The 21,071-nt window shown below is 34.3% G+C and overlaps 1 protein-coding gene across 11 annotated transcripts in view; it reads left to right on the top strand.

The window, feature by feature from the left end:
* ARHGAP12 (Rho GTPase activating protein 12) overlaps positions 1–21,071 on the top strand; it is a 164,180-nt gene that overhangs the window by 98,193 nt on the left and 44,916 nt on the right. For 6 of the 11 annotated variants that reach the window (XM_069086451.1, XM_069086454.1, XM_069086447.1 and 3 more), the window contains exons 3-7: positions 2,216–2,479; positions 7,415–7,555; positions 8,949–9,029; positions 12,906–13,028; positions 17,664–17,738. In XM_069086451.1, the coding sequence (XP_068942552.1) occupies positions 2,216–2,479; positions 7,415–7,555; positions 8,949–9,029; positions 12,906–13,028; positions 17,664–17,738 (684 nt within the window). The remainder of the gene's footprint in view (positions 1–2,215; positions 2,480–7,414; positions 7,556–8,948; positions 9,030–12,905; positions 13,029–17,663; positions 17,739–21,071) is intronic. The other 5 variants (XM_069086457.1, XM_069086455.1, XM_069086456.1 and 2 more) reach the window with 3 other exon arrangements.

The raw sequence follows: 21,071 nt of genomic DNA, 5'->3' as shown, positions 1-21,071 counted from the left end.
TAACGATATAATTTTCAAGACATATTTTTCCATTATTTGCATACAATCATAGAATTTTGGAATTAGACCAACACCTCCATTTTACTGATGAAGAAATAGTCATAGAATTTGTACTAAAAGTGGCATGGATAGGTAATAGCAGAGTCAGGATTCAGATCTATTGATTCCAACTCTTATTTTAGTATTTTTTTGAATAGAGAAAAACTAATAAGTCTTATCATTTTCAATTTTATCCATTTTTGCCCAGATTTGGTATTTTCTTTTTTTATGATTAATTAGTTTTTACTTTTCAACATTCATTTCCATAAGCTTTTGAGTTTTAAATTTTTCCCCCTGCCCAAGACAGTGTTTAGCCTTCTTATACATTCATATTAAACATATTTTTACATTAGTCATGATGTAAAGAAGAACTAGAACTAATAGAAGGCACCATGAGAAAAAAAAAAAACAAAATAACAAAAGGAAAGGAGAGCAAATAGTATGCTTCTATCTGCATTCAGACTCCAGAGTTCTTTCTCTGGATGTGCATAGCATTTTCCATCATGAGTCTTTTGGAGTTGTCTTAGACCATTGAATTGCTGAGAAGAGCTAAATCTGTCAAAGTCAGTCATTGCACAATGTGGCTGTTACTGTATACAGTGTTCTCCAGTGTTCTCATTTCACTCAGCATCAGCTCATATAAGTCTGTACAGGTTTTTTTTTAAGTCTGCCCGTTCATCATTTTTTATAGCACAGTAGTATCCCATTACATTCATATACCACGTACTTGTTCAGCTATTCCTCAATTGATGGACACTCATTCAATTTACAGTTCTTTGTCAGAACAAAAAAAGCTGCTATAAGTATTTTTGTACATATGGGTCCTTTTCCCATTTTTATGATCTCTTTGGGATACAGATCTAGTAGTAGTATTGCTGGGTCAAAGGGTATGCACAGTTTTATAGCACTTTGGACATACTTCCAGATTGCTTTCCAGAATGGTTGGATTATTTTACAACTCCACCAACAATGTATTATTGTTCCAGTTTTCCCACATCTTCTCCAACGTTTGTCATTTCCCTGTTTTGTTATGTTAGCCTATCTGATAAGTATGATGTAGTACCTCATGGTTGTTTTGATTTGCATTTCTCTAATCAATAGTGATATAGAGATTTTTTTCATATGACTATAGCGCTTTTTTGCTTTTTTTTTTTTTTTTTTTTTGCTTTTTGGAGGGGGGAAGGTAGGGCAATTGGGGTTAAGTGACTTGCCCAAGGTCACATGGCTAGTTTTTGTGTTAAGTATCTGAGGCCTGATTTGAACTCAGTTCCTCCTGACTCCAGGGCTGGTGCTCTATTCACTGTACCACCTAGCTGCCCCTATAGATAGCTTTAATATCGTCCTCTGAAACCTTCCTGTTCATATGCTTTGACCATTTATCAGTTGGTCAGTGACTTGTATTCTTATAAATTCAACCCAATTCTCTATGTATTTTAGAAATTAGGCCTTTATCAGAGACACTGCTTGTAAAAAATTGTTTCCCAACTTTCTGCTTCCCTTCTAGTCTTGGTTGCATTGGCTTTGTTTGTACAAAACCTTTTCAGTTTAATGTAATCAGAATCATCCATTTTGCATATGTTCTCTAGCTCTTGTTTGGTTCTCCATAGATCTGACTAGGTAAACTATTCCTTGCTCTCCTAGTTTGCTTATAATATCAGTCTTTAAATCGTGTACCCAGTTTGACTTTATCTTGGTATAGGGTATAAGATATTGGTCTCTGCCTAGTCTCTGCCATGCTGTTTTCCAGTTTTCCCAGGAGTTTTTGTAAATAGTGAGTTCTTATCCCAGAAGCTAGATTATTTGTATTTGTCAAATAGTAGATCACTGTAGTGATTGTAGTCATTGACTGTTGTGTCTTGTGTATCTCATCTATTCCACTGATCCACCACTCTGTTTCTTAGATGAAGTAGTTTTGGTAATTGCTGCTTTATGATACAATTTAAGATCTGATACAGCTAGGACACCTTCCCTTGCATTTCTTTTTATTAATTCTTTTGATATTCTGGATCTTTTGTTCTTCCAGATGAATTTCGTTACTGTTTTTTCTAGCTCTGTAAAATAATTTTTGGTAGTTTGGTATGGCACTGAATAATTAGTAATTTAATTTAGATAGAATTGTCATTTTTATGAACATAATATCAGCCTAAAATCAGATATTCTGAATTTGTTCCAATAGCCGACTACACCGCCAAATCAAGGAAGACCAGATTCTCCTGTCTACGCTAATCTACAAGAATTGAAAATATCCCAGTCTGCACTCCCCCCTCTTCCTGGCAGTCCTGCTATTCAGATTAATGGAGAATGGGAAACTCATAAAGACAGTACAGGACGTTGTTATTACTACAACAGAGGAACACAGGAAAGAACCTGGAAGCCACCTCGATGGACTCGAGATGCCAATGTAAATAAAGGAGACTGCCAGAGCTCAGGAGACCAAGAGGTAGGATTGTTTTAAGCAATCAGGCAGGGACAGTCATCTAAACTTTCTCTTTTCATTATTTGAAGGAAAGGTGAACGAATGATTTCCTTTCTGTAGCTATCACATTTGTGTAGCAGGCAAGTAGTAAAGCATCCATAGCCACAAAAGTACTAAATTTTATTACCCCCTCCTCATTTTATTTGTGTTGGTTATTTTTTCTCAAAATGTCTTGTCTGAAGACAGTAGTTGACTTATTAGTGTATTAAGTAAATAGTTTAGTCATTATTGTTCCATAAAATTAGCTTCATTAACAAGGCTTATTTGCACAGCTCACTTACTGCCATCTTACAGCACAACCAGCTCTGAATAGCTTGGTGAAATAGCTTGCCCAGATTTTTAGGATCTTAGAAGAAGTGGAGGAAAGGCAGTTCTATAACTTAACCCAATCAGCTAGATAGCAACATTACTTAAGATCAAAGGATCACTAAATAATGGAAGAGAGCAGGGCCTAATTTTGCTTTTCTTCATGTCACCAGTCTTATGTCCCTATGTGCTTGGCATGTAGTAATAAGCATTTAGTAAATGTTACTGTTTGTTAAGTTCTTAGGTTTGATGCTGGGAGGATCCCAGTGGTTAGTCTAGTCTAACCCCCTAATTTTACAGGTTAAGTTGATGTTCAGACAGGTATTAAACTGCTGTGACAGAACAACTATTTTAGCCCAGATCCTCCAATTCCAAATCTAGTGTTCTTTCCACTGTACCATGCTATTTTCCTGCCTTAAAATTTTTTTCCTAGCTTTATATTAAAATTATTTTTTATTTTTCTCTTTTGTTGACTGTTAGGAAGCTTATTGCATGAGAGAAAACATTTACGTTATGCTTAGTTAACAATAAATTCATGGCTAGTAGATATTTTTTCAAATTATTGTTCGAAACTAGCTTTCTTATTGGTAAACTGTGGAGTTGAACGACATGAACTTTAAGGTTTAGAAAAGTTGCTAAAGGAACAAGTTCTAAAATTCTGTGCTTCTTCAATAAACTTGATGATTAACTCTTGTCACCATTTTATTCTTTCAAATGCTCAGTTACTCATTCCAATATTTTCCTTCATTCTGAATGAAAATATGCAGTATCCTCTCTGGGATTAAACATGTCCTTCTTCTTCACTACTTGGTGAAGTAGTAGGTGCTCCTATTGATGCAGATTGTAATGGATGATCTATGTGATTTGCCATGGCCAAAAAAAAAAATCATCATGCCAGGACAGTGTTTTGGTGGTGAGCCTCTTTGAAATTATCTAGGCTGGTTCTCTGACAACAGATTTTGCATGTCCATGTATGGAACCCTTTCCCGCTTCAGAAGATATGCTGTAGCTTACATGATAGTCCAGATAAATTGGAAAGACAGTTTGGGAAGGAGTTTTACCTTTCAAGTACATATAGTGACTCAAATTCCATTTCACAAATATTAGCTAATTTTTGTTTTAATGTTTATAAGAATACTTTAGAATTCATATAGCAAAGCATCATCCTTAAAAGGGATAGCTCTGCCTGTATAATAACTAGTGAAGCTAAATTGGTTGAAAATTCCTCTTTAAATAGGTGATCATTTCTTTTCCAGTGTTCTTTTATACCAATAATTTGCCCAACAAATAGTTTTTCAGTTTTTAGCATAAATATCAGCCAACCCCATCTTTTTTGAATTGTTTTAATTAGTGATGTTCCAGATAATATTTGATTCTATTTGTTTAAAAAGTGGTAGCTATTATAAAATGTGTGATTAAATAAGTCTTATTGTCATGTAAGAGATAGCCTTGAGTCTTTTGTGTATCCTGCCCTTCATCAATCTGATTGGTTGTGCCAGCATATATTTGTTAAGAATGTGGGGGGAAAGCCACAGCGTATTTTAGGTAATATGCATATGTGATCAAGTTGGTTTTTTAAAAAAAGTTTTTTTGACTGTGCTTGTTTTGCAAGGCAGGAGGAATGGGTTTCTTTGATAAGAGTGGGATATATTATCTGATGCTTTTATAGGTACAGGCTTATAAAACCTGAATGAAAGTGATTTTTAAAATATTTGTAAAAGCATATGAAACAAGTAGAGTAGTTTTTGTGCTGAAGGTGGTTTGACAGGTTTGATTTAAAGTGTTTTTGTATTGCTTTCTCAAACAATAAAAGCTGCCATTCTCATTTTCCCAATCATAATGTCACTGTAGAAAGGGCAGTCCTGATGCATGAGACAGCACTGGCAGTGCTGTGCCATATATAATGGCAAATATAGCCTGTTACTGCCCAAAACATTTTCATCCATGTGCTTTATCATGTTTTCTCCTTACATTTAAACAAATGAAATAACTGAATTATTGTCTTTCTTTTGTGTTACCCAAGACTGTAGGTGCAGTTAGCACATAGAGATCATTACAACATAGCTATGTGTATGCACGTGCACACACGTAGACAATTTAAATAAAATATTCTATGCTACTTCTGATCTTAATACACACAAATAGGAAATTTTATCCTCAGCTAGATAGTGTCATGTTTATCAAAGGGATTAGTGCTTCTAGTGGCTTAATTATTATTTTTACTTGCAAAATGATTCATTTCCTTTATTCCTTTTTTTTCTTCTTAGGGAATATCTTTATGGATCCTTTTATATTTTGAATAAAATTTCTTAACAAAAATTAGGAAAGAAACTTATTTAGATTTTTAAGCTTTAAATACAGTTTGGGGAGCTGTTAATTTAAGATCACACAAGAGTTCTTCACAAAGGGAGGGGCTTTACAATTTTATATTCCTATTTTGTCAGTTTGTTGAATTTTATTGAGTTTTCTTAAAGTGATATTTTTTTCCCGTGATAAATTTTCCATGATAAACCTCAGATTCTCTGCAGCCTATTTTTAACCTAAATTTAATAGGACCTATTTTTTTTTCCTATTTTTCAACTTTTTGCTCTACTTTTTATTTTTGTCAGTGCTGTTTAGGTCATAAGTTCTGAATTTTTACCTAATTAGCTTTAAATACATTGGTTATTTGAGTCTTCTTTGACATAGAGAAACTTACCAGTAAAAAAATATTTCAGATATTAATGCAGGTGATAACTTTGCTAATTGAACATTTAGTTTTGCATTTCATGAACTGAATAAACTGAAAGTAAAATGAATTGTGTAGTAAAATAATTTGGTACATATAAATGAAGGTAATAAACTATTACTTTCATAAATATAGATATCTGGTAGAGCTATCTTTACACTAATGTTACATGATAGTAATAACAGGTAAATATGTATAGTGTTTTAAGTTTTGTGCAGCACTTTACGTGTTATCTCATTTGACCCTCACAACAGTAAATCACAACAGGTAAATACTGTTATTATTTCCATTTTACAGATGAGGAAATAAAGCTGAGGTATGTTGAGTAACTTGCCCAAGGTCACACTGTCAGAGACAGGCTTTGAACTTAAATCTTTCTTGGTCCAGATCCAGCACTCTGTCCACATGCTACCCAGCTGCCTAGTTATAGAGTAATTTTAAATTTGTTTGTGGGTTGGGTTTTTTTTTGCTTTTTTGGAGGGCAATTGGGGTTAAGTGACTTGCCCAAGGTCACACGGCTAGTTTTTGTGTTAAGTGTCTGAGGCCGGATCCAAACCCAGGTCCTCCTGACTACAGGGCTGGTGATCTATTCACTTTGCCACCTAGCCGTCCCAGGTTTGTTTTTTAAATAGACATCTATCAAAAATTTTAATATATACAAAAACTGAAGATTCCATATTTTCATTTTTGCCTTACCTCTTTAATGTGTTCTTCTGACTGGGAATTCAGTTAGGATTTCTGTAGTTTCCTATATTCAATTCAATCCAGAAGTGTTATTAAGAATCTAATGTATGCTAGGCATTGGCTTTCTCTCTAGAATTAGTAGGAGAGATATTTTTCATTCAAAACTTCCCTTCTTCCGGAATCAAAACATACGATAACTTGAGCCTCAAATATTAAATCTCATGCTGGGCTAAGATGACTGGATATTTTTGAAACAGAGAAGCACAGTCCTGCCCTCAGTAATGATATTGAGGAAGGAGCTAGATCCCCCAGACATCTGAAGTCTTGAAAATACATGTCACTGGGGCCTGCCTACAACTCTCTCTGTTGTCTCTTCTGTATGTTGAATCGATGATTCCTTTAGACACAATGCTTACTTTGCCTTTGTGAAATGTGATGCTTTAAGAGAGGAGAGCAATAGTATGATAGAAAGTACTGGGGATCTTTTTACTTCTTCCGGCATTTGTAGTGATTATGTGATGATTTCAAATCTGTTGGCAGAATTCTAGGGACCTTTTTAAATATTAGAATACTAAAACTCTTCATATATTGTTAGTATTGGTTTATGGGAATCCAATAAAGAGTAATCTAACTAATTTCTAAGAATCATCTTAAAACTCTCCCAAGAAACAGGTTTTAATATTGCACTTGTCTTATAAGTTAGTATCATTAATGAAAAATTAGTGAAAGAAAAAAGGAACATCAGTCTGAGAGTTTTCAAAAGGTTGTATGAGTAGTCATAACTGTTTAGTTATTTGTTTTTTTTTTTATTTTTAAAAAGTTTCGATGTGTTCAAGCTTCCCTCAAATTGAGGGTACTTGAAATGCTTTTGTAACTGCATATAACTCTAAGAGTTTGTGTGCATAAAATTGAATTCACCAGCTTTTAAACTCTTCAATTTTAAAAATATTACTCACCTAACATTTTCTTACTAAAAACTGTATATTTGTGTTTAATTTTTTTAACTAATTAGTAGTTTTTGAAGATCTGTCACTATATCTCTTAAAAATACATATGACAATTTCCCTATACCCTACCCCCTTTTCAGATCTTTCAAGCCAGATTAAATTGATGTCTTAAATTTTGAACTGCTACATATTCATATTGAAAGAAACAATCCTTATGTTTCTGACTATTTCTAGCTTCTTTCATCTGAAGAGAACTGCCACAGTTCTTGTTACAGCCAGTCAGATAGTCAGTGTGGTTCTCCTCCAAGGGGCTGGTCAGAAGAGTTGGATGAACGTGGGCACACCTTATATACCAGTGACTATACTAATGAAAAGGTACTATTTTTCATCACCTAATCTAAGTTGGTGGAATCTGTATAAAATAACCCCAACAGCTATATTGTTGGTATTATAAAATTTGCAAAACATATTCATGATATTAATTTTACATTTGTTAATGGCTGTTATAACTCGATATGGTTAAATACAAATTCATGGTTTTAAGTTATGGCAGTTATTGTTATTACTTTATTAACAGTGTCTGTTTAAGAAGATGTACTGCACATTTTTCAAAATGGTCTGCTTTTAATACTTTTATCAAAATAATCTGTTCTTTGTCTTTGTTTTTTTTCCTGATCTTTTAATTTCATGCTTTTTATGTGGTATTATGTAAGAGTCTTTTACGTTGCTATGATATCTCCAGTTCTTTTTATGTTATATCTAGATATTTGTCATATATTTAATTTGAGGCATTGATTTTTCTTATACCAGTATAACAAATGTAGAAAGAGGATGTATCGTGGCTAATACATACTTTTAAAAAATTAGATCATATTTCAAACTTATTCTAGTTTGGATTTGGAAAGAGAAATTTGCTCAAACGTCTCAGACATTTAGTATCATCTATGGCTAAGTGATTGGTAGTTATAGTTGGCAGGGTTTTTATTTAGTGATCAATCTTAAATGTTTTGAGTGGTAATATTCACTTTCTTTTTCCTTTAACCTCCCTATATTGTTTAAAATAGCTATTGGTGTGCCACCTTTGTGTTTTTACAGTAGTTCCCCTGACTGATACGCATAGGATAGGGCAGCCCGTTAGGGTAAAGGTCAAGTAGAATTGTATTAAGTGAATAATTATTCCAAGTTATTATACCCTAAAATTAAAAAGAATAAAAATCCACTTTTTATTTTACTTTTCTTGGAATTACCTTATTATTTCTCTTTGTGCATGTTCATATGCACATTTCCATGCCTAGAGAATATAATGTTTTACAGTAGCAACCTTAAAGGTCATTTATGCCTACCCTAGGCAGCAGAACCAGCAACAAGTAGGCAGCTTTTATTGTTACAAAGCTTCTTTCCTAGTGAGCTGAAATTTGTCTCCCTAAAACTTCCATCTATTGGTTCATCTCCTGTCTTTGTTGTAATAGAGATTATAATATTTGTAGCACTAGGAAAATCCATTCCACGATGCCATTATGACTTATAAGTAGGTGGGTGACATTGGGGAAAAGAAGGGAAAAACACATTTAACCTTTGGTACGACTTTTCTTTAGTATGGGGACTAAGTTAAATTTTTGCCATCCATGTATCTTATGTTCCTTTACCATTTTATTATTATTTAAATAATGGGAAAAAATTAGGAAAGAAAAGGATTCAAGGTCACAGATTACACCTCCTAAACCTAAAAATATCCTTTCTTCTCCCCCTTATTTTTTGTTTTTTATAGTGGTTGAAGCATGTTGATGATCAAGGCAGACAATATTACTACAGTGCAGATGGATCTCGATCAGAATGGGAATTACCAAAGGTAAAAAAAAGTTCATAACCAATTTTCCTTTTTAAAATATTTGAAAAACGTATTCTTTATGTGTTGTTTTAAGAGACTAATTGAAAACGATTTTTTCAAGATAAAAAATTAGCTGAAAATGCTGTATATTTAATTTCTTCTAAATAGATGCCACCAAACATATATCTAGTTCCCTTTTGTACCGAATGTAAACTGGCTTTTGAAGGGCATATCCGTATTTCTATTTGGTTAGCCATCATTTATTGATTTCTTTTTTAAAACGTTTTTATTGATGTCTGTTTTTTACTATTATCTTAGTTTTCTTGAGTATTCCTCCACCTACCCCTCCCAGAGAAGTATCTTATGTTAAAAAAAATATTTTTAAGGACAAAAAAAAGAGGAAAAAAATTAGCACAACTGATCAATACATTGAAAAAGTATGAAAATATGTGCAACATGTAATACCTGTAGACTTCTGCCTCCAAAAGTGTTGGCTTTGGGGTGTGTATGGGTGTCTACTTGGTTTCTAATTCTTTGTTATCACATGAAATGCTTCTATAAATATTTTGGTGTATATGTGAGTATTTTCTCATTATTGATTGCTGCCTCAGGGGATAAGCCCAATAATAGAGACTCTAGTTCATATATATATGAACATTTTTGTCACTATATTTGCATAACTCAAAATTGCTTTGCAAAATAGTTGTGCCGTTGCACAGTTCCACCAACAATATAGTAGTGTGCTTATTATCATTCTGCAACCTCTCCAGTATTGTCTTTTGCTGTTTTTTGGTTACCTTTGCCCATTTGCATTCATTCAGGGTTATTGATTTGCATTTCTTGGTTTACCGTTAATTATTTGGGATATTCTTTCATGTGATTGTGAATATTCTTATTCTTGATAACTGCTCCTATCCTTTGATCACTTAAGTATTGGAGAATTGCTGTTAGTCTTACATGTATTTATTAATTATTTTTGTAATCTTGGATACCAAACCCGTATCAGATAAAATACAAAGATTTCTTTTCCTATTCAACCCCATCCCTTCTTATCCTACGTACGTTAATTTTGTCCATGCAGAAGCTTTTCAGTTTCATGTAATCAGAGGTATCTATTTTATTTTCTCTGATTTCTCTGTCTCTTGGCTAAGAATGCATCTCCTACCCATAGCTATGAGAGGTATATGATCTTCTTTTTTAATTGTTTATAGTATGATATTTAATAATAAGGTTGCATACCCATTTAGAATATATTGTAGAATGCAGTATAAGATGTTGGTCTGTGCCTAACATTTGCCAGATTGCTTCCTAGTTTTCCCAGAAATTTTGATCAAATATGGAATTTTTTTTCCCTAGGTAATTTGTTTTCCATTTTACAAAATACTATATTATTGAGTTCCATTGCTTCCATTCTCCCTTGTCTAGTTGTTCCATCTATCCATCTCTCTATTTTTTAACCAATACCAACTGGTTTTGATGACTGCTACTTTATGATAGAGTTTAGCATTTGAAAGTGTTTTTCCTTCTTCATCTTTACTTCTTTTCATATTTTCCCTTGATATTTTAGATTTTTTATTTAATTTTTTAGATTTTATTATTTCATCAAGTTCTATAAAGTATCTTTTTAGTAATTATATTCATATAGCACTAAAGGTAAAAATATTAAATTCTTATTGTTTGTTAACAAGATGCTGTTGAGGAGGGAGGACCTTTCAGAGAAAAACAGTAGACCAGCCCTTGTCCTCAAAGAGCTTAGAGTCTGTTGGGGGAACAGTTTATTTATAGATAAAAATACAAAATATATTTGTATACAAAGAAATTTTGTAGGAGATGTGCGGGTGGGGAAGGAGACATGGCATGGACTGGGAAAATGGAATGCTTTGAATGGAGAACAGCAAATAGTTTAGTTGGGTAGAAAATAGCGTATTAAGGGAAGTACTGTGAAATCACTCTAGAAGTAATCAGAGCCAGATTGGGAAGTGCTTTAAATACCAAACAGAGGGGTTGTTTGTATTTGATCTTTGATGCATTTGGGAGCCACTGACTGAAGCTTTTTAAGCAGAGAAGTTCAGTGTTCAGATCTGTGCTTTAGGAATATTAATTTGACAGTGTGATTGAGGATGAATTAGAGAAAGAAGAGACTAGAAGCAGGGTTTAGATGCAGTAGTGCAGTAGTTTAGATGATATGATGAGGACCTGGGCTTGGGTGATAGCTACGTGAATTTAGAGAAGAGAGCTCCATTGTTTGCAGAGGCAGATGTCTGCAAGTGTTGTACATTGCATATTTTTCCACACTTTTTTGATGGATCATCAGTTGAGCAGATATTTTTCCTCTTCTTTTTCTTTTTTTTTTATCTTTAAAAATATTTGTTATGTGAGATGACCTTTGAGGAGGGGGAGGAATACTGGGGAGAAATTATGGTAATATTAAAAAAGATTGATCAGGATACTTTGGGAAAAGAAGTTATCATCAGGAGATATTTAATTTTAGAACCAAACCTGATTTTATTATAATTGGAATATTTCTATATTTTGTCTTTCCAAATTAAAATTACATCTATAGATGCCCAGGGTTTTTGTCTCTTTGTTAGTTGGGTGTGGTGGGTTTGAATTGAGAGGTGCCAGTGACAAAAATATATTATTGTAATACTGCTTAGTAGGGCAACTAAATGATACAGTGCTGGTCCTGGAGTCAGAAGATCTGAGTCAAATCCAGCTTCAGATACTTAATAGGTGGGTGACCCCAGGCAAGTTTGACTTGCCTGCCTTAGTTTCCTCATCTGTAAAGTCAGGATAATAATAGCTCCTACCTCCTAAGGTTGTTGTAAGGATCAAATGAGGTAATCTTTGTAAAGTGCTTTGTAAATCTTTAAGAGCTCTATAAATACTAGATACTATTATCATTAAACGTAAAAAAAATAATTTTCATTTGGTATAATGTTATGAGAAGTTAAAAATATTAGTATAATTAAATTATAGTTAGCTACATGAGTTCTTTAACTATGGTTTTCTTTTGATGTAGAAAATTTGTACTTAAATGAAACCCTTTGCATAGAACTCAGTGCTAATCTCTGCTCATTATCTAAAGCCTTTTCTGTATTTATATTACAGCACTAACAGTTCTATCAAAGTAAGGGGAAAACCTCAAGTTCAATAAACCTATCAAGCTTGGAATTTGTTGCTCTTGCTAAATACCTTTTTTTTAACAAATTATTTTTTTTTAACTTTTTTTGGAAAACATATGCTATATTCCATACTATGCATCTGTGGAAATGTGTCTTTTTCTGTGATCTTGCTTAGTGAATAACAGTAGTATTCTTCCCACAGGAAGGTATTGTGAGGTTTTTTTTGTTTTGTTTTGTTTTTGCTGCTTACCAGCCTTAGGATAGAGAAGCCCAACTCATCTGCTTTATTTGGAGTTTGATTGGCCGTGTGCCCAGGTTGGTAAATGGGAGGTTGGAGCTGGAAGTCAGGCATCAGTCTTTCATGCTTTCGTGGCAGTGTCAAGCACTACCATTACCCATTAGACGAACTCCTGTTTGCTACTTCAAAGAAACAAACCATCATGTGTTTGGGCTTGAAGACAAAAAGAAAAAAGAACACAAGGCTATTGATTATGTTTTTGTGTGTATGTTTTTCAAAGCTAAGCTAAAAAATAAGAGCCTGTCCTAGGATTTTAGATCTGGAAGGATTCTTGGAGATCATCTAATCTAGCCACATTTTTTTACAGCTGAAGAAACTGAGACTCAGACAAGTTAAGCAACTTAACTCTAATTTGTGACTGTCTAATAAAATTACTTTCTTGGAACACCACACACGTATCATCATCTGGTTTTTATTATGTCAAAGCACTATTTCTGTTTCTGTTATTTATAATGGATATTTTGTTTTCTTTAGTATAATGCTTCACAGCAGCAAAGAGAAATAATTAAAAGTAGGAGCCTGGACAGGAGGCTGCAAGATCCAATAGTATTGACAAAGTGGAGGCACAGCACAATTGTGTTAGACACCAATGACAAGGTAGGAATATTTGAAAGAACTGGTGAGAATTTTGGCAAGTTCTTTGTTCGTGGTATTATAAATGGATTGTATTTATCTGATGTAGTATCTGTTTCGTGAAACTCAGTTATTTACTTTGTAATATACAGTGTTCCAAAATTCTTAATGGAATTTTAAGCTATCAAAGATTAAAAATCTACCAAGATTTTGGTGTACTCCATTCTTCTTGACTAACTTTTAATATTTATCTGTATGATGAGAAGTGTAACTAGTTAATTGTTATTCATGTTTTAGTAGGTGATTACTACTTTAGTGGGTTTTTTTTTAGATCACTAATAGTATACTTTGGAGCAGATTTATTCAATTTTATTCATTGTCATAGGATCAATTACTGGCTTCTCTATGATTATCTTTTTGATGTGCTATCATTGATGTGGTTAAACCAAATAGCTGATGATTTCCTTTGCTGATATTGTTCATTCTTGTCTAGTTTTTTAAAAAAAATAACATTTTTTTTTTTGCCTTTTGAAGCACAATCGGGGTTAAGTAACTTGCCCAGTGTTACATGGCTAGTTTTTTTGTGTGGGTGTTAAGTGTCTGAGGCTGGAACCAAACTCGGGTCCTCCTGACTCCGGGGCCAGTGCTTTACTCACTGCGCCACCTAGCGGCCCCAACAACACTCATTTTTAACCATCAAGTCAGTAGTGAATCTTTTAAAACAATATTTGATTATTTCCATCCGTGAAAAAGTTTGGACAATCAGGAGGAAAAAAAATCTAACGTGGTGGGGAAAAGTAGCGGCTCTAGGGTTAGTTCTTTTCATCATTCTGAGATATGAGGCTTTCATTCTCTGGCATTGGATGGGGAACATGATGAGTCATTGAACCAGAGATTAGGATAGAAAAATTGGAAAAGTTTTTCCCTTATTCTGAGTAAGTTTTTTATTTGGAAGGGTTTTTATGAATTTTTAGACTTTCATATGTGTACATATTCACATGTGAATACTGGAATATCTCAAAGTCCATTGTCATTTTGGATGACTTGTTGTTATACATTTATTCTCACCCATTAGTCTCCATTGTTTGCATTGGTAATAAGGAGTTGGCTATTAGGTTTCTAAGTGACTGAAAAATTCATATTTCTTGTATTCATTAATTTTATATATGTTCTATATGTACTTTTATGTCCAGCTGTCTTTCTCATCAGAATATAAGCTTCCTGAGGGTAGGGATGAGTTCACTTTTATTCTCAGTGCTTACCATGGTTCTAACCATATGCTAAGTGCTTAATACTTGATGATTGATTGATTAAAATTTGTTGGGGTATAGTACTTGCTCAATGACATTATTTATAATAAAGCTTAATAATGCAAAATAATGAAGAAGCATAGAAATTTCTTTCATGTCTTGACTTGGATAATATGCTATTGACTTGGGAGTTATAGATCTCAAAATTGTGAAATTTGGGGCTTTTTGATATTGTGGATTTGTTTTAGTATCAGATTAGTACAATTTGGATTTGTGAAGTCATTGACAATTTTAGCCTCTAGGGTATCTCCAAAATCAATGTGTTTTTATCAGATAATTTTACTTAATTTTGAGGAACCAGTTAGAACTTTTTAATATTCTGTGCAAGAGCCTCATGGCACCTGAGCACCACATAATTGAAGGACAAAATGATCTTTTTAAACTCATAGTATAGAATCTATAGTTAAGTATCTCTACACTCAAGTTTTCTCTTAATTAGAAAAAAGTATGAGTATTTATACAAGACTTCAAAGAGGCCTTAAACCAAAAAATGTGTTTTGTAAATTCTTTTGACCTCTTTCTTTTGTCTTAGTCCATATCTGTTTGTGTTAGCCTGCTGCTTAGAGCAATTGCAAATAATTCTTTATAGTTTGTTTTTACCTGTTTTGAATACAGAGCTCGAGAAAGAGTATCTTAAATGTAGGAGTACCAAAAACATGACAAGAAACTTGTCTTTCAGAGTTATACTAAATTCAGAGCTTATTTGTTGATGGTAGCAGAGTTCGTTTTTTTTTTTTCCCTTTGTAAAAAAAGTACTTTATGCAGGATTGCTCAGTCTTTTGCTTAAATATCATTTGTTTATTGCATATGTTACTTAGCAAATGGGCACCTACTGACTTTCAGGCTTTGAATACAAGGCTTCAAGGGGTTGTATACAAACACAGAGAAATAGCTTTAAATAATATGACTAACGAATTTTTACTTAAGTTGAGTCAAAATACTGTAATGCTAGATACTTATAATAACTATAAGAAAAGCAAATGTTTATTTCCTAATCTGGTTGACAGATAATGTTTGCATTCTTTTACTCAGAATTACCCCATCTATAAGAGGTCTAATTTTCAGTTTTCTTCTTTGTAATATTTTAAAATTATTGTCTGTACACTAATATTTGATTTTAACAATTACTTTTTCCAGAAATATAATTTTGTTTCAAGCATTGGGTGCTGGTTTTTGGTTTGTGAATCTTCAGTACCCTTTAGATCTCATTTCTTATATGGCCTCTCTTTCCATTCTTCCAGTAGTAACCAACAAAAAAATTGAAGGGAGAAGATCTAAAACTATCAAATGGTGTTAACTCTTGGATAAAATATAAACTTCTCTATTTAGCTTTTAAAGCCCTTTACAGCCTGGCCCCTACTTAACTTTCTAGTCTCAGTGGACAGAGTTCTCCTGTCTTGAGCTCTGTGATGTAGCCCTCACTTGGGACAGTCCATCTTCCTTTGCATTAGAAATGCCTCCCCTCACACTATTCCTCATCCTGTCAAATGCTACTTAGTCACCCCATCTCTTGTATAAAGCCTTCTATGATCCACCCAACTGCTGGTGCCTTCCCTCCGAAACTACCTTTTACTTAGCTACTTTACATGTTTGTATTTATTAACTTTTATGATGTATAACTTTTATATGTACTGTTGTCTTCCCCATTACAATGTAAGGACACTGAGAACAAGAATCATTTCAGTCTTTGTACTTTGTACTGCATCTAGCTCAGTGCCTAGAACAGTGTTTAATAAATACTAATTGATTATGAATTAATTCCATTTCATTCAAACTTTCTTCTTTCCTCTCTTCCCTCCCCAGGTAGAAATGAAGTTTAGCTTTAAATCACTTTGAAGATTTCTTCCTGCAAAACTTTTACATGCCTTAGTTAGTTATATGCCTGTGTAATCCTATAGACTCAGAACTCTGGGCTCTTCCCATACAAATGAATATATTCATTTGTCCAACTAACATTTTAATTAAAGAAATACCTCAGAAATCCAGTTTAATAGACTGCATCACTTCCAGTTGTTCAAAGAACACTGTAACAGTAATTTTGTTATACAATTAGAAGATCATAGGGTTATAGACTTATAGCTGGAGGTTATCAAGTCCCCTTCCCCCCCCCCCCCCCCCGATTTTTCTTGATTCTAATCAGGCACTTTTTCTGTTACATAGTGCTATTAGCTTTGATAGTTTATCAACATAGGAAAATATAGGAATACTTGAATGATATAGATGGATAGATGAATGTTAAAACAATCACAGTGAATCCTGTGAAAATACTTAATTCTTATTAAAAAATTTTGATCTGTATTTACCAAAACTTATGCCAACACACTATTAGCCTATCAACTATTAAGGCAGTGGAAAAAGGCAGACAGGAATGTCAATGACAAACTAAAATCCAGAATTGAGAAGTGTTTGATCGCCTTTCATCTTATTCTCTGTGAAATAGTCTTCCTGAGGATTTATAATTTAAGGGATTAGATACCTCTTTTTAGTATTGGTCAGGCAAAATGAGTGCAAAGACAACTGCCATGTGTCTCCCCAAGCTTTTAGATGATTTATCTTTTCTTTAGCATGTAGTATTTTGTTTGGTGTTAAATAACTAATACTTAAATGAGAAGTTTATTCCTTATGATTCTCCTCATTTTCTAGACTTGTAGTCATTGAAAATCGTATTGTATACTTGCCAATTACTTTAAATGTTAATTGCATTGTGATTTAAATTTTAATATATATATATATATATATTTGATAGTTCTGGGTATTCATATCTACCAGGTATAGGTCAGATTAGTATTGTGAACATTATTTATTACTACATATAACTGACCCATGTATCCTTATATTCTTACCTATTTAAGTATGTTTATGACAGATATATGGTGTGTTATAATTCTTGAGCAATAACAACATTAATCAGAGAGTTAAACTTCAAATGCTAGGACCTGAGTTAGACCCTAACCCTAACTATTTCTTTATGTATGATGTTGGCTAAGTCCTTTTGCCTTTCTGGGCTTCAGATTGCTCACCTGTAAGAGGAGGGAGGCTGAACTATATGACTTCTAAGGTCCCTTTCAGCTTCTGGATCTCTCTACAGTCTTCTGGTCACCTCACATTCATGACTCTGATTGGCCTGAAAGAAGTCTCCTGTTAGTAAACATTTTTGTAACATCTGTAGTTTAATACATTTACTTCATAATCCAATATTTAAGGTTTTTATTATAGACAGGGAATTTTTAAAGTGGAGAAGGAAAGTGATCCTTAACTTTCCTTCTTTTATTCCCTTATTCTGATTAGTAGAGGAAGAAATAAAATTATACAGCAGAATAACTTTGCATTGCTTATTTTTATTTTGTAGGAATCTCCACCTTCCACAAAGCCCTGCTTTCCAGAAAATGAGTCTTCTCCCTCTTCACCAAAGCACCAAGCCACAGTTAGTATACAAATAGCCATGAGAAGTACATTATAGTTAATTGATTTTAATCATAAAAATATAGCCAATTATTCTCTTTAAAGTACAATACTTAGAGTGTATTTGGACCTTATGTCTTGAACTCCACTGATGTGTTTAATAACACTTCTATTAATTCTAAATATATTAAAGAACTAAGAAATTACTTTAGAAAATTCTTATGTTTGTACAGAATATGGGAGGTACATGATTTAATTTACTAATTAACTTTTTTGCTGTGCCACATTCTTATTAATTCTCAGTTTTTTTCATAGATATAAAAAGTGTAGAGAATACTCTTAAAAATAAAATGACTTTTTTCCCCCTCTTAATTCTGCTTTTTAGAGGTGAGAAGCATTTCCTCTGTATCTGGTATGCATTAGTGACAAACAAGTAATGTGGAAATGTGACAAAGTGATATTGCAGCCTCCAGGGGGTCTCCAGCTCAAGCTTTAACAGGCAAAAATTTTCAGTTGAGTTTTAAACTACTTAGAGCTTAAAGCTGCCCTGCCTCTTTTAAAACATTCCATGTAAAGCTCCATCATTTTAGATTAAAGTGAATATAGCTTTTACCCAAATATTTGTCCAGCCAGACTATTTAGATATTTTAGATATGAAGTATTATAATGTAATATAATAGTTACAATGCAACTAAATTTTTAAGTGTTGATAAGATCTCAGAAATTGTTTATTATAATAAAATAATTAAAATGCAAAATAATACATAGGTGCGTATTCATGTTGAAAATAAAGTGCTTTGATCATTATCAACTGAAGAAATAAGGGAAGGCTTCATGGAGGATGTAGCATTTCATGAGCTGGACTTTAAAAAGGAAAGATAGTAATTAAGCAAGAGGATCATAGAAAGATAGGCCTGGAAATGATTGTAAAGAGTGTTTATCTGTCCTCCTGAAAAAACTCAGGGCCACAGATGGGCTGTTACTTGACCAAGGTCATGTGGCTATTGAATATCAGGGTGAAGGGGAGAAGCAGACCTTCCAGACAGATAGAACAGTACAGGAAAGGAGTAGAAGCAGAAAATTGCGCAAGTGTTTTTGGGAATCAGAGTAACTCATTTTGGCTGGAACTTAGTGCATGAAGAGGAGCAGTATGCAGTGAGCCATATGTGGAGTGGTATTGGATTTCTGCACCAGAGGCCGCAAGGAGCTCCTGAAGGTTTTTGAGCTGTGATGTGCCCAAGTAGCTGTATGTGTAGGGAAGATTAGCCTGGGAAGAACATGAAGAATGTAGTGGAGGGAAGAGTGTGACTGTGAAGAAGACCCAGTATGAGGTGTTGTTTCAGCATTTCATGTTGGTGTTAATGCATGCCCATAAAGGTGGTGGCTGTAGGGAATCCTGAGGAAAGAAGACTTAGAGACGTTGCAGGAGTAGGACAGATAAGATTTCGTAACCAGTTAAACATAAGAGGAAAGGGAGAGGAAAGTCTCAAAGTTAACATGAAATTTTCTGATGATGGCGACTAGATGAATGGTAGTGATGGAACCACAGACAGTGAAATGAGAAGGAAGAATGGGTCTGTAGAAAAGGGTCATGCTGAGCCTAACGTGGCTGCTCAGAAACTCAGGGGAAGATGCATTGTCAGGTCTGTTGGTGTGGACCTGAGCACTTGAGAGGCATCTGTATGGAGCTTAGAGTTGAAGATTCAGGTGTGAATGAGATTGCCAAGTTATAGAGCTTAGATTGAGGAAAGCAAAGGGCCAAGGGCAGAGACAATGGCCTGAAGGTATCCCAAAGGAGATAGTGGAAGTGCAACTAAATGTTGTGTTTTTGAAGTGAAGGAGGAGAGACGGTTTGCAGGAGAGAATGGTCAGAAGCGTCGTCCGGCTCTCCAGAGGGGTCAAGGGACTGAGTGACAGAAGAAAAAGTTTTGGCGACCTCTTAAGAGAGGGCATTTTCAACTTAGATGTCGTTCAGAGATGTCAGTGTTGGAAGAGTGACTGATGATCAGTGTGCCCCCTAATTAAGCACATCACCTACCTCTTAGGGTGTTTGTGACTGTGGCTGTAGAACAGAGGTGTTGGACTAGGTGATTCCTACACTCCTTCAAAGGCTATCTAATTCATTTCTTACCTGAACAGAAATCGCCCTCCGTGACATAGCTAAGAAAACGGACGTCAGTGCAGAAGAACCTATATCCTCGTTTCACTTTTGGATCTAAGCATTAGGGAGTTTTTCCTTACAACAAGCCTGAATCTGCCTTTCTGAAACTTCTACCTTTTGATCTTAGTTCTCCTTCTCTCAACCAAGTAGAACAAGTCAAATCTCTGTTTCACATGGCAACCTTTCAGCTACTTAAAGTCTGTTATAGTAAGTACTGATTTACCACTGTAAACTAAGAAACATCCTTAAACATTAGAACATGAACAAATGAAAAAGCATTTATTAAACACTTAGCTAAGTGCTGGGAATACAGATGGAAAAGTTCAGGCACAAATTCCTGTCTCACTGAATCTGTTTCAGGAGCCCTCTGCCTTAGTTTTCTCTCTTACTTCACTCTGTCCTCTATATAGCGGCCAGAATGGTTTTTCTTTTTTCTTTTCTTTTTTTCAGAGGAAAGGGGATAATAAAATATCTTTTATTTATTGTGAGGAGTATAGGCTACTGGTTTTAAAAAAACTGTTGAAGGCTGAATTTTAAAGTTGTGTGCATCACTCCAGGTGGCAGTGTTCCTGTATGAGCAGACCAGCCCTCTCAAGGATGCTGTAGCAGTGATGGGAGGTTCCCTTTTCTCTACCATCTTTAACATTTTTGACTATGTTTTGAGAATGCCTCATCTGGGAAAATTTGGTTTTCTTTAAGCTCAGACCTAACCATCTCACCTTACTCAGAATACTCAAGTGGTTCCCTGTTGCTTCTATTTGGCATTCACAAAGCCTTCACAAACTGGTTCAGCCTATCTTTCCAGCCTCATATTTCACTCCTCCTTCAGTCTGGCCAAATGAGCCATCATCTTCTTCCCCACACATGGAACTCTGTTCTCCTGCCTTTGCGTGGCACCCTACACACCAGGCTTGGCATCTGCTCCTTCCTTCCCTCTGTCTCAGAATCCCCTTAGTACCTTCAAGACTCAGCTCAAGCACTGTATTCTGCATGCAGATTTTCTGTACTTTTCCCTCTTTTCTCCTCTCTCAGATACTACCTTCTGTTTATTTTGTATATGTTCTGTATGCCCTATCAAATCTTGAGGGAAGCCAGGAGGTGGAGGCAAGGAAGGAAATAATTCCAGGTACAGAGAACAACTAGCAAAAAAGCAGAGAGGATACATAGAGTGTCACATTATAGGAGTAGAAAAAA

The sequence above is a fragment of the Petaurus breviceps genome, unplaced genomic scaffold (genome assembly GCF_028583685.1).
Source record: "Petaurus breviceps papuanus isolate PSGF00001 unplaced genomic scaffold, PetGlider_PUasm1.0 178, whole genome shotgun sequence".
Taxonomy (NCBI): domain Eukaryota; kingdom Metazoa; phylum Chordata; class Mammalia; order Diprotodontia; family Petauridae; genus Petaurus; species Petaurus breviceps.
This window is presented reverse-complemented; position numbering and strand designations above follow the sequence as displayed.